The sequence below is a fragment of the Ochlerotatus camptorhynchus genome, unplaced genomic scaffold (genome assembly GCF_037179485.1).
Source record: "Ochlerotatus camptorhynchus isolate MF236.1 unplaced genomic scaffold, CSIRO-AGI_Acam_v1.1 ptg000276l, whole genome shotgun sequence".
NCBI classification, from domain to species: Eukaryota; Metazoa; Arthropoda; class Insecta; order Diptera; family Culicidae; genus Ochlerotatus; species Ochlerotatus camptorhynchus.
In genome coordinates this window covers 13,519-26,018 of record NW_027040765.1, presented here as the reverse complement: position 1 = coordinate 26,018, position 12,500 = coordinate 13,519, and the positions used below count along the sequence as shown (strand labels likewise).

The 12,500-nt window shown below is 43.8% G+C and overlaps 1 protein-coding gene across 1 annotated transcript; it reads right to left on the bottom strand.

Annotated features, from left to right (window-relative positions):
* Positions 1–2,183: 2,183 nt before the first annotated feature.
* On the bottom strand, positions 2,184–11,759 carry LOC135706257 (carbonic anhydrase 1-like; the record flags this gene model as incomplete). Its single annotated transcript, XM_065227827.1, has 3 exons — positions 2,184–3,240; positions 3,311–3,469; positions 11,685–11,759. Coding segments are annotated over 3 exons (887 nt in total), but the record flags the coding sequence as incomplete, so codon positions are not given.
* Between the last annotated feature and the right edge of the window lie 741 nt (positions 11,760–12,500).

Below are 12,500 nucleotides of genomic sequence, written 5' to 3'. Positions count from 1 at the left end.
TACCAGGTTGCTGACGAAGATAGAGGACAGCAATGACGTCACCCTGGAGGCGTTGATAGAGGAATGTCAGCGGTTAATCAATTTGAAGAGCGACGCAGCGATGATCGAAGGCCCATCTGGACAGGTGCAAGCAATCCAAAGAGGTCCACAGCATCAGAATAAATTCCGGAAGCGGTCGATGGAGCACCGGAAAGTTTCGAAAATACCGGAAGAGGCGAAGAACGGTCCAGCAACACCGTGCTGGAACTGCGGTGCGATGCATTTCTGCAGTTTTAAGAACCACCGATGCGCCGAATATAAGCAGTTTGGCCACAAGGAAGGCTACTGCTCAAGTACGAAACGTTCATCCAAACCTGTCAAACAACGCAGCGGTAAGTTTTCCACTAAAACCATCGCTCTTTCAGTTGGCAACGTCCAGAGCAAGCGACGGTTTGTGCAGGTGGAAATCAACGGTGTTCCAGTGCGTCTACAATTGGATACTGCGTCGGATATCACCATTGTGTCCAAGGAAGTATGGAAGCAAATAGGGCAACCAGCAGTGGTTCCGTCAACGCAAATCGCCAAATCAGCATCTGGCGAACAGCTTGACCTGCAGTACGAGTGTGCCTGTGAAGTATCGATCATCGGTTCGGCTCATCAGGGTCGCATTTTCGTCTCAAATCGTCCACTGAACCTACTCGGTATCGATTTCATCGATAAGTTCAACCTTTGGCCGTTACCGATGGACAACTTTTGCAATCACGTCAGTGGAGTGCCGGTCGACAACAGTTCCCTGCAGAAAGCATATTCAAAACTGTTCAGTAGCACATTAGGGTTGTGTACGAAAACCAAAATCAAGCTAGTGCTCCAAGAGCCATGTCGGCCTATTTTTCGTCCTCGTAGGCCGGTATCCTATGCCATGCTATCCACGGTGGATGAGGAACTCGACCGTTTGAAACGTTTGAACATTATCTCTCCGGTGGACTACTCCGAGTGGGCGGCCCCAATAGTAGTAGTCAGGAAGGCAAATGGTAGCATCCGTATTTGTGGAGATTACTCCACTGGGCTCAACGAGCGGCTTCAATCTCACCAGTATCCGCTTTCACTACCGCAGGACATTCACGGTACGGTATTCAGCCAAATTGACCTGTCGGATGCCTTCTTACAGATGGAAGTGGATGAAAGCTGCCGCAATATGCTTACCATTAACATACACTGGGGCCAGTATCAATACAACAGGTTGCCACCCGGAGTTAAAGCTGCACCTGGTGCGTTTCAGCAGCTAATAAATACCATGTTGTCGGGACTTCCGGGAACTTCTGGTTACCTAGACGATGTCATCATCGGGCAAGGATGCTGAGGAGCACCAACAGAATCGGCACGCAGTTCTACAGCGGATTCAGGAGTACGGTTTCACCATACGTCCGGAAAAGTGCTCTTTTGCGAAACCTCAGATCCGGTACCTGGGTCATCTATTGGATCGGCATGGCCTCCGTCCGGATCCAACCAAGATTACAGCTATCAAAAACATGCCTCCGCCAAAAGACATCACCGGAGTTCGCTCATTCCTTGGCGCTATAAATTACTATGGGAAGTTTGTCGCAAACATAAGGACTCTACGTTATCCGTTTATCCGCATTATGATCCGAAGCTGGAAATAATAGTGTCCGCCGACGCATCGTCGTTTGGAGTTGGGGCAACCATTAGCCATAAGTTCCCCGACGGCAAGATCAAGGTCATTCAGCACGCGTGTCGGGCACTCACTGCAGCAGAACAACGCTATTCTCTGCCCGATCGCGAAAGTCTGGCAATCGTGTTTGCATTAACGAAGTTCCACAAGTTCGTATATGGAAGAAGATTCCGGCTTCAAACAAACCATGCTCCACTTCTACGAATATTTGGGTCCAAAAAGGGAATACCGGTAAACTCAAATTTGGGTTGTTCTCATTTGCCGTGTACTTGGCATCATTCTGCCAGATTTATCATTGTCTGATTTTTGATGGGCATGCATTTCAGTTGCTTTATTTGTCTTTCATTAGCTTGGTTCGAATCTATTAGTAAGTTCAGACTACAGAGTTATAACATGTCATAATAACTGTATGTGTATGCGTGTATGATAAGCAACGTTCTAAAAAAAATATTTGGAGAAACTTCAGCGGGATTTATTGTTTTCAACGTTTCGGATTTATCAAGAAAATACAAAATTACATTCAACTAAAGTAAACTTTTATTGTTCGACATTTCGTACAACTGCTAGTGCTAGTTAAAATTCCTATGAATAATTATAATAATATATTATAATCTTCATTACATCTTCTACTCTTAAAAACTATTATCCTTGGGACTATGATTTGAGTTGCTTAAAGCTAATGTCACAAAACCAAATCTAGTTTACAGCGAACAAGCACACAGTCGAAATGCTTTTCCCATTCTCCTCGTAGCTATGCTACCGAACACAGACTATCACAAACTCCTTCCTCGGACTTCCGTTCCCTAAATTGGCAACAATTGTTGGTTCCACTGATGAAGCACCTCTAATTCACAGACTAATTCACGTATGTTGGGTTCCTACTCAATTTCGTTCCATATTTGTATGATTTATGACTGCTTACATGGCGAGCAGAGCGGCAATTGCTGTACCGAGCAGGGTGACCAGCGTAACCGGAAGCATCTGGGCAGAACCGCTTCCCGAGTAATCAATTTCGGTAGTGTAGACCAGAGCGCGGGCGTTCAGTGGCTGCAGCGAGCGGTAGTTGATGACCAGTTCGTGTCCGGTCGGGTCGTGGATAGTTTTGAACAGCTCGACCTGATCCAACGAGACGGGGAGGCTTTCGGTGAACACGGTCCAGATGACGGACTCGGCGCAGGTTGGCGTGGTGAGGGATCCCTCGTACCGGAAGTAGGACGTGCGGTTTTTGGGAAGCAGATTATGGGGAGATAGCTTACCTTTGAGGGGTGCGCTCTTCCCGGCGGCATCCCGGATGTCGTTCGAGGTTTCCAGCAGTACGTCCAGGTGGGTGTTGTCCTGGTTGGATACGTGGAACAGAACTCCGATGACGGATACTGCATTCTTGACGGCGGCGGCTTCGGTGAGGCTAGCGTACCGGGAGTCATGGTGAACCAGGTGAAGCTCGAGACCGTAGCGGACACCGTTGATGGTGTGCTCGGAGCCCCAGTGGAAGTGCATCTGGTCCAGAACGAATTTACCTGGAAGACCTCCGCCGTACAGCGTTACCGAGGGGTCAGTATTGTCGATTTGGACTGTTGTTGAAAGGAAAGATTAACGCGTTATAGCTGGTGTTATGGGGACTGAGTAATTCTGAAAACTTACTGGAATGGCCGGTATTGGTCAGCTGCGCATTTCGGATCGGATTCATGTAGTTGCTGAACAGGAACGGGGAAAAATCTCCCTTGACGGCGGCTTGGTACGTCAGGTCGATCGGTGATTGGCGCCGACCGTTGTCGCATTGTCCACCCCAGTGCTCCGGATCTGTCAGGGGAAAAATGCAATGGAAAAGAATTGAAGCACATTAGAAGAAGATCCTAATGGCAAGTTGGAAAAGAGAGATAGCAAAAAATCCCCATTTGTTGGGATAAGCGCTTAAAATAATATTCGCAAATTGGTTGTGTCTCGTGGGGGTGCAACCCATGTGTGAATTGGCGTAATGGTGGAAAAACAAAAAAAAAATGAACCAAGTAGGCATGTCCGTGTGTTTGCTATTTTCTCTCGCATAAATGCGTGATTGACGTTTTGTCTTTTGCTATATCTATGTGAAAATAAGCTGAAAACGTTTATTTTGGTCGGATAAACGATATGTGAGGTATGCGTTTTGTATGCCGCCGCACAGCGCGAAGATTGACGGACGGAATGCACTGGTTTAGGCGCGGTATTTTCACCTATTTCGAAATTAGGAGGTGGCTCACCTCACTAAAGCTACTTATGTAAGCGAATATTTGGTTCGAACAGTCACAAATTATGTGAGAATACGGCTGTCAATGAGATTATACTTTGACAAGTGAAGAAGAGGGTCATCTCATTCTAAGCTAATAATACTTCTGGTGAGGTTACTTTTATAATTGAATTAAAGCGTGTCGGTGGTCGTCTCAATTTATATCACGCACGCATAATACGATGGCAAATGTAGACATGACAGACGCACGCCATATCATCACCGCCAAAGGTCACCACTAACAGCGGATAGTCAATTTGTCAGAGCATTTTTCCTGTTTGCAAACAATCACCGTCCACAATTGTGCAATACTTCGCACGGATTACAATTTACAAGCAGTGATCTGATCACAGTAGGGCTTGGATGTATTGTTGACATCAGCGATCACCCCGCACGCCTACTACTGTTCAACTACTGATAACCGTCTGGTGTTTGATGCGATGTTGATGACGACGATGACAGAAGTCGGTATACTTTCGCTACCACCCGTGTCGTCAGTCGAGTTTCATTATCAGTGGTCTATTTACCCTAGGCGCTACTAATTGTTTAATTACCCTCCAGATGCCCCATACGATTAGTCGGTAAGTAGGTAGACTGCTACCGCGCTAGGTAGGTACTCTCGATTGAATGGATCGATTTGAGCCCAAGTGTCAACGGCTCAAGGGTATGTTGGTGGGGCAGATAAATACGCTTGCACCCACTCACTAATTGTTGACAAAGTCGAGTTCATTTGCAGACCTAGATACCCCGGGTTCGTCGAACCGATCGAACCAGGAAGAGTGACATCCAGGTTCACGCCAGATGACCCATTATCAGTAATGCGCTATTTTTACGACGAATACAACATGTGTAGCGATTGATAATCCCCATTTTCTATGGCAATTACCAAGTACACGATGTGATTGTCTTGCGTTGCATTTCCTGTGCAGATATCAATTAGGAATGCAAGTTGACCCAGACCGAGAAGGCCCGTCTGGTCGGCGGCTGTCAGTCAGCTGCTCTGACGGTTGACCTCCTGCTGATTATGTTTTATAAAATGTTTCCACAGATTACTCGTACTTTGAGAATGGTTGAATATGTCTCTGAGACTTTTGAAGGCTTTTCTATCTTATGGACCGGTTTGTCTTGCTTGCATACATCTCGATCAACGAGAGTTAAATAAATGTCTATTTAAACTATTTTTGTAACTTGTGAATAAACTTGATAATAAAGAGTAACTCACGATAAATGTTCAATGTAGACGATTTGCTTTTGTCCATGCATACATACAAATTTCCGCAATGCTTACGCCGACCGCTTTCGCGTTTTTAGCTAATTGTTGGCTATTTTAAAGCCAGTTTTGACGTAGGATTACGTCTTTTGGCAACATATTGGGGGTGCAATTTTAAAATAACCAAAATCGACTGCGTTACGAAAAGTGGTCAGGTTTTGGCCACTCATATCTTTGTCAATTGCGGATGGATTTTAATTCTAAACAAGCTAATCGATTGAAAAAATTTCTACGGGTGCTTAAATGAACACTTTTTCAATTTTCAATAGGTCACTATTGAAAATTACACGAATGTCCAACGGTTGCAAAGGTGATCAAAACTATCACCGATTGCCTGCAAAAAGCGCTTTCCCAAAGGGGTAAGTTACTCAGCACAGTGTGCACATCCATCGGCACACATTTGGCACAATCTCGTAGGCATTGGATTGCTCATTAAATCAAATGGGAGCACTGCTGGACAGCTGTCATTGAAGTTGTTCACAACATTACGTGTTGTTTGACTGTGTATTTCAGAAACGTACTCTAATTGAGTATAGTAGAGGATCTTAGACCATCAATTCACTTCTCGGTTCACATTTAAACTCAAAATGTAGGCTGGCAGCTACGAACAGGAATGCAAGAACAATTGGGATGGATTGGATCATGCAGTGGTGGCTGTTGGATACAGAAAACTCAAAGGAGAAGATCACTGGCTAATCAAGAACTCCTGGTCCAACTACTGATACAACGTTGGATATGCTTTGATGGTGGTGAAGGGTAACAACTGTGTCCAAAAATCGTAAACGGCCGATTTAAATGTGCGGTGATCCGAACTGTCAAAACATGATTGTGCCATGAAAAGTAGTTCGGTATTGTTCAAGTGAGTTTGGTTTGGTAGATGAAATTGTCCTGGTACTGGTGATTTGCTGCTGAAAAGAAGGGTCAAAACAAGGGCACATCCTGCCACTCCCGATTCGTTGCCTCAACATAAAATTTTATGTTGAGGCAACGGTTCGGGAGTGGCAGCCACTGGACTTGTAAGGACTCTTTTTTCCAGAGGCAAATCACCAGCACTCGGTCAATTGGTCATCTAGCAAACCAAACTCACTTGAACATAACCGAACTACTTTTCACGGCACAATCACGGAATTTTTATTGCTTCCACAAAACCTAATTAACTTACATTTTTTAAGCCGAATTTCAGTGGTTGAGGTACTACGATCGAATTCTCCCGGAACTCCAACCCGATGGCAAAACCGGACGTCTTAGCTTGGGATCCTCTTTTTTGACATGATCCATTCCGACGTCGAAAACCTCCGAGAGCTTCTTGCCCGGAATCATCACCTGCAGCAGTTCCTCTTCCAGATTGAGATCGTTTCCGTCGGATTGACCAGCAACGTTCGGACGACATTGGAGCAGTAGGACTTGTAACGCGCACCCGAAGTGCAGATAGTTCTTGTCGCTGAATGCACTGAACTTCAAGCTGTAATTCAGAATCGATAATCTCCATGATGTGATCCGATAGGTTTATACGTCTACCGTCACCAGACAGGCCTTCTTGATGGTGATAACCTCGGAGTCCGTTTTGGAGCACATGATGTACCCGATTGGGACGCTGATGTCCATCGTGTCGAAACTCTTGTCCTTGACGAAGGCTCGCCACGATTCACAGAATTCTCCCGGAAAGTTGTCCTTGGAGAAGACGCCCAACGTTTTGCAATCCTTGGATCCCTTGATCGCTTCCAGCAGCTTTTCAAAATTGGCCTTATCTTTGTCGTTCTTATCCCGAACTAACAGCTTCACCGACGGAATGCCCTCCTCACCTTTCTTCTCGATCTGCTTCAAGAAGTCGATCTACCAACCGGTGGAAACTAACGATTTTAAATTGGCTCACTACTTGACTAGCCTATTGGTCCCAAGCAAATCGATTAACGTACCCCATTCTAGTCGAAATTCTATTGCTACACATTGTTTGTTTTGATTCGCTATGAAAGTTTGACAGATAAAATGAGGGGTTCGTGGATTTTCCTATGTTTCGAGGGGTGCATCGATTAGCTTGGGAGCGAACATAGTACCAGAGCTGAGCCAAAAAGTTGAGCACGTTTCTTTGGGACCTACTAGTCTTAGAGTTACCTCTATGGATCTACTTATTGCTGGTCAGGAAAAAGATGGACTTTTCGCACAGCACCGTAATCGTATCGGCCAGCTTGTATCGCAACCAGGTCTGCAGCGAGGTGGATTTGTTGTAGATGGTTTCTTCGTCTACGCCGACCGCCGTCAGAATGCAATCCACCTTATGCAGCTAATCATCATGGGAAAATTCTGGTTCCTTCCAGTTGGTGTAGAGGCGTTTTATTCGTCGGTAGAAGGAATCCTTTCCATCACGATATTCGACATTTTCGGGGCCGTTCAACTATCGCATCCAACGGTTTTCGATGCGGGGACTCTCCGGATTTTTTTTTCTTTGTTGTGTCCTATTGACCACCTGAGACCACCCACGGTCCATCTCACCAACATTCCTCCATGGTTGTCGCTAGACCGATGTTATCTTTGCGATTGCAAACCAAAATATTCAAGCTGTTAAATAAGCCATAATATTCGTATTTTACTAAAAATCGCAGCTTGCTCTATGATCGGCGCTGCCGGCACAATCGGCACATCTCTGGCACACTGAGAAAAATGTTGACCCAAGTTTGGTGTGCGGAATGACCTACCCTTGGCTTTCTCTAACACAGATTTCAAAATCGAATTCCATCCGATCTCGACGATGGTGGTCGTGTTATGGTGGTTGTCATCAGCAGCAGCAGCAGTGCTTTCTGTGCGTGGTGTTGAACATGTTTCTCCAGTACACAACGAAAAGCTACTCGGAAGCTAGATCGGATTCAGTAGCTCTTCGTGAGTCACTGTAGGCCATCTATGCCAAGCGCGTCTCCCTCGTCCCAAACAACCTATAGCTCGCAGGCTCATCTGTGTTGAACACCCTAATAGCTCAGCATTACTCAACCATCACGACAAAACGGTCCTTTTTAGAACCACCATAAATTATTGTTGTTTAAGAGGTGATTTCCATTGAACGTTCGCTCGTCTTGCTGCCAACCACAAGGCCCCCAAATCTCTTTGATAATTTTCCCAGCAACCGAACGTTTGTGGTCAAATGCGTAACAGGCCGAATACCACATGACCTTGTCAATTAACCAGAAAACTTTCGAATAAAAGTAAGGTTTTCTCCAGGACGCTAGGAAAAAGCAAAAAATCTCGAATTTATTCTAGATTCTTGAATATCTCGCGAATAGAAAATTTTAGCAAGAAACTCATTCAATCAATAATTTTCGCTTTTTTAAATTATCTATTGAATAAATCAAAAAATCCACGCGTTTTATGCACGAAAATGCGTAATTTTGTCATCAAAAAACGAGGCGTCTCCGTGATGGGAAAATGTGTTTTCCCTAACACAGTCGCCGAATATTAATACCTTAGAGGTAACTCTAAGACCAGAAGGTCCCGAAGAAACATGTTCAACTTTTTGGCTCAGCTCTGGTATTCTCTTCGGTCCCAAGCTAATCGATGCACCCCTCAAAACATAGGAAAATCCACGAACCCCTCATTTTATCTGTCACACTTTCATAGCGAATCAAAACAAACATAGTGTAGTACTAGAATATCGACTAAAATGGGGCACCTTAATCGATTTGCTTGGGACCAATAGGCTAGTCAAGTAGTGAGCCAATTTAAAATCGTTAGTTGCCATCGGTTGTTAATACCAAGCACGTAATCCTACGTCAAATCTACGGTTGTGTCTTGGATACAACCAACAATCAATACGAAACTAACGATTTTAAATTGGCTCACTACTTGACTAGCCTATTTGTCCCAAGCAAACGATTAACGTACCTCATTCTAGTCAAAATTCTAGTACTACGCAATGTTTGTTTTGATTCGCTATGAAAGTTTGACAGATAAAATGAGGGGTTATTGGTTTTTCTTATGTTTCGAGGGGTGAATCGATTAGCTTGGGACCGAAGAGAGTACCAGAGCTGAGCCAAAAAGTTGAGCACGTTATTTCGGGACCTTCTAGTCTTAGAGTTACCTCTATGATACAACCTCTTACTTTCTCGATCCGATAAACTAAACTTTTTAATCAAGATTTAAAGCAAAATACCAATTCGCTTTTTGGAACTAATCTTTCAAATTGACAGCCCGCTTCCGTACAAAGTCCCATCGAGGGGCGCTAGGATGGAGATTTTTGCTGATGCAAATGTACTTATTTGAAAATTTTGGGCTTCGGTTCCATTTTTAACGCAGATTACGAATATACATTTACCTCAGAAGAACCCAATTGTGATCACTTCATTACTTATTATGATTACTATTTGTTCGTCAAATTTCCCTCGTTGGGCTATGTTTATGTGGGCTACGTTTTAGTTGGGTTCCCGTTAGTTGGGCTGTAGCCAACCTAAATGGAAGTCAAACGTCATTTTTGACAGTACTATTTCTTTTCCGAGGGGTTCATGTATGACCAATTTGGATAGTTGCTAAAGGATTGTGATGATAATAAACAATCGGTGTATCCCTCAACCATTTTTCAGCTTAACAGCTCAGCCCAACTAACGAAAGTCTTTCACTAAGTGGACTGCAGGTTTTGAAATTCAAATAATTTGGTTGTCTGGTTGATCACAAGACATCAAGAGGAATATCAGACGACTAGGCCTCAGGCAGTTATCCAGAAGAGCTCAAGAACAATATTCCGTAAAATTGGGTTCGATGATTTTTATCAATCCAAATATTCTTACATCTATTGGTGGCCTAGATGGAAGTCGTTCCATATTATAAATTAAATCGGATTAAATCGCAATGCTTGTAAAACTGAATTTGTTATTATTTCCATGTAAGTGACCTCCATTTTTAAATATAAGATAGATAGATAGAGCTGGAATTAGGGCGTAAAAACTTTCGTAAACAATGACTTCTCTCGATGATTTCTAGAAACTCAAGGCTCGCCCAAGCAAATCAATGTCACCATCAGGTAGAGAAAGTCTCCCCCTACCCGATGGTTATGTTGGTTTGCGTGGGCGCGCCTTGAATTTCTATAAATCATCGAGAGAAGTCATTGTTTACAAAACCTGTTAGGCCCTAATTCCAGCTCTATCTACATTTTTTTTTAGGTTGTCAGTGGAAAATAATAAACAACTTTACACGGCGATGCACCCGCTAGTGTGCGTGCGTCGAAAGTGACTAATCTCTATACGTCATTTTTGTGCATTACAGTCAACTCTTCATATCTCGATATTGAATGGACCATTTTGATAGGGAGCGATCAAGACATAGAATAAGATTAGCCTACTAGACCGTTTGAAAAAAGTGGTCACATTTCGAAATATGGATCATCGAGATATGGAGAGTTGGCTGTATTTGTTTGTTGGTTGCTCGTATATTGCAGAAACTCCTTATCTGGAAATGTCGGTGGGGCGTTCTTGTGCAGTGGATTCATAGGTTGACGTTACAGCGATATTTTTAAAATGCAACGTCTTCCATTTGCAACATTATATTAACTTTTAAATTTCGATGTAAAATTCCGTTCGATATCTCATTCTAAAAATACCACCGAAGTTGACTTAACAATCTGCCAAAAATACCTCATCAACCTTCCTCAGTTTTTTTTCTTATATACCTTCATTTCCCGTTCGGCAGCTCAGACTAATAGCCACTGATAACCAGATTGTCCCGAAATTGTTTTATTACACCATCCAATTTCGGCGTCTGGTTCATAAACCACACATTATGGAGTGCGCCAACGTCAACCGACGAGGAGAGTCACCTAAACCGTATCGATTGCCTGGGCTGATTTTGGCTGGCTCCATATCGCCTCCATATGGAGGGTTTCGCAGATAATCCTCTGCTTTTTCCCGGTGCGTCAACGTCATCACCACAACCAACATACTGCATTTCGTGCGATGTCCGATTCATGCTTGGCCCCTACTGATAGTGCAACGCAGTGCGCTAAATTTGTCCGTTTTTCGGTAATTACATAATTTATGGTAGGGGGCTCGGCTCCGAGGCAGTTCCGATAACCTCCCGCCCCAAAAGGTGCAGGAAATTAATTCCCTCGGATCATTAATGGGATGTTTAACACGCCACTTTGATAACATAGTAAATTCTTTTGCGTGATTTACGACTTTTCTGCCAAGAAGGGGATTCATCTAGTTTGACTGCAGCATTTCCCACAGAACATGCAATCGCTACTATAGGTACCTACATGCGGCGTGTTCTGAGGAGAAAGAGTTGATTCCCTCTGTAGAAGCGCAAATGCAAATAAACTCAATTCCCCGCCTCCTGCGATAATCAAGATAATCAACGTTTGAAACGTATCCGCTATTTATCTCATTGCCTACCACTTGTGTGTGTGACACGGTTGCTTGCATGCCTTCACTACCTACTAGATTCTTTCTTTCAACGTATTTAGAAAGTTCTCCCCGCCATCAGTTGGTAAACAAACATCGAAAACTTACCGTTAATTACCCCATTGGGTGCGGGCGTCGGGTAGTGCCATTCGTCTGCTCGGATCGCAGCAGTGCCGAAAATAGCTGAAATGAGATGAAAGAGATTTTTGGTATGATAACAATGAGATAAGAACTAGATTGAATCTTTCTTTAAATGTTCAAGATGAATTAAGGAAGTTGTGACTGTTGCTTGGGTCGCAACATAAATGTCTGATACCTCTTTCCATAAAAAAATCTTGATTCGGATGAAAGCAGACGAAACTCGGCTCAATTGGCAGTGACAAACGACAAATTGTCTGGGTGGTCATTTTAGCGAATGCGCTTTTTTTTTTGAAGCCGCGGCGAGGATTACATTGAATGATTTATTGCGTAATAGGGCCATTTCGACCGTGAACTTGCTCGTTCTGGATTTGGGTAACATACGTAAACGGCCTGTCTAGGCATCTGCGGCACAGATTGATCACCGGAGCCGGACAGGTAGTCGTAAACATTTCAATGATAACGGTGAGCATGTGGAAAGATTTTAAAACAGACCAGTTGGCTTGCTGCAACAATCATGTCAAAATCACATGACACATACTGCGTCTCCATCGTCGTTTTCAATAATCTCCCACTCATTCTTTGCGTTTCATTTCCATTTATTTTTGTTATTGTGCTTCCTGATCGACAATCGAGTGCCCCCCCGATAAGACCGAATGACCACGCGACAAATCCAGGCGTCAATCAAACACAGTATAATCGCTATCTAATCTCGGAAGCGATTTACACCTCATCATCATCGTCATCGATTGTTTTTTGCTGGAAAAATTCAAACTACTTCCATAA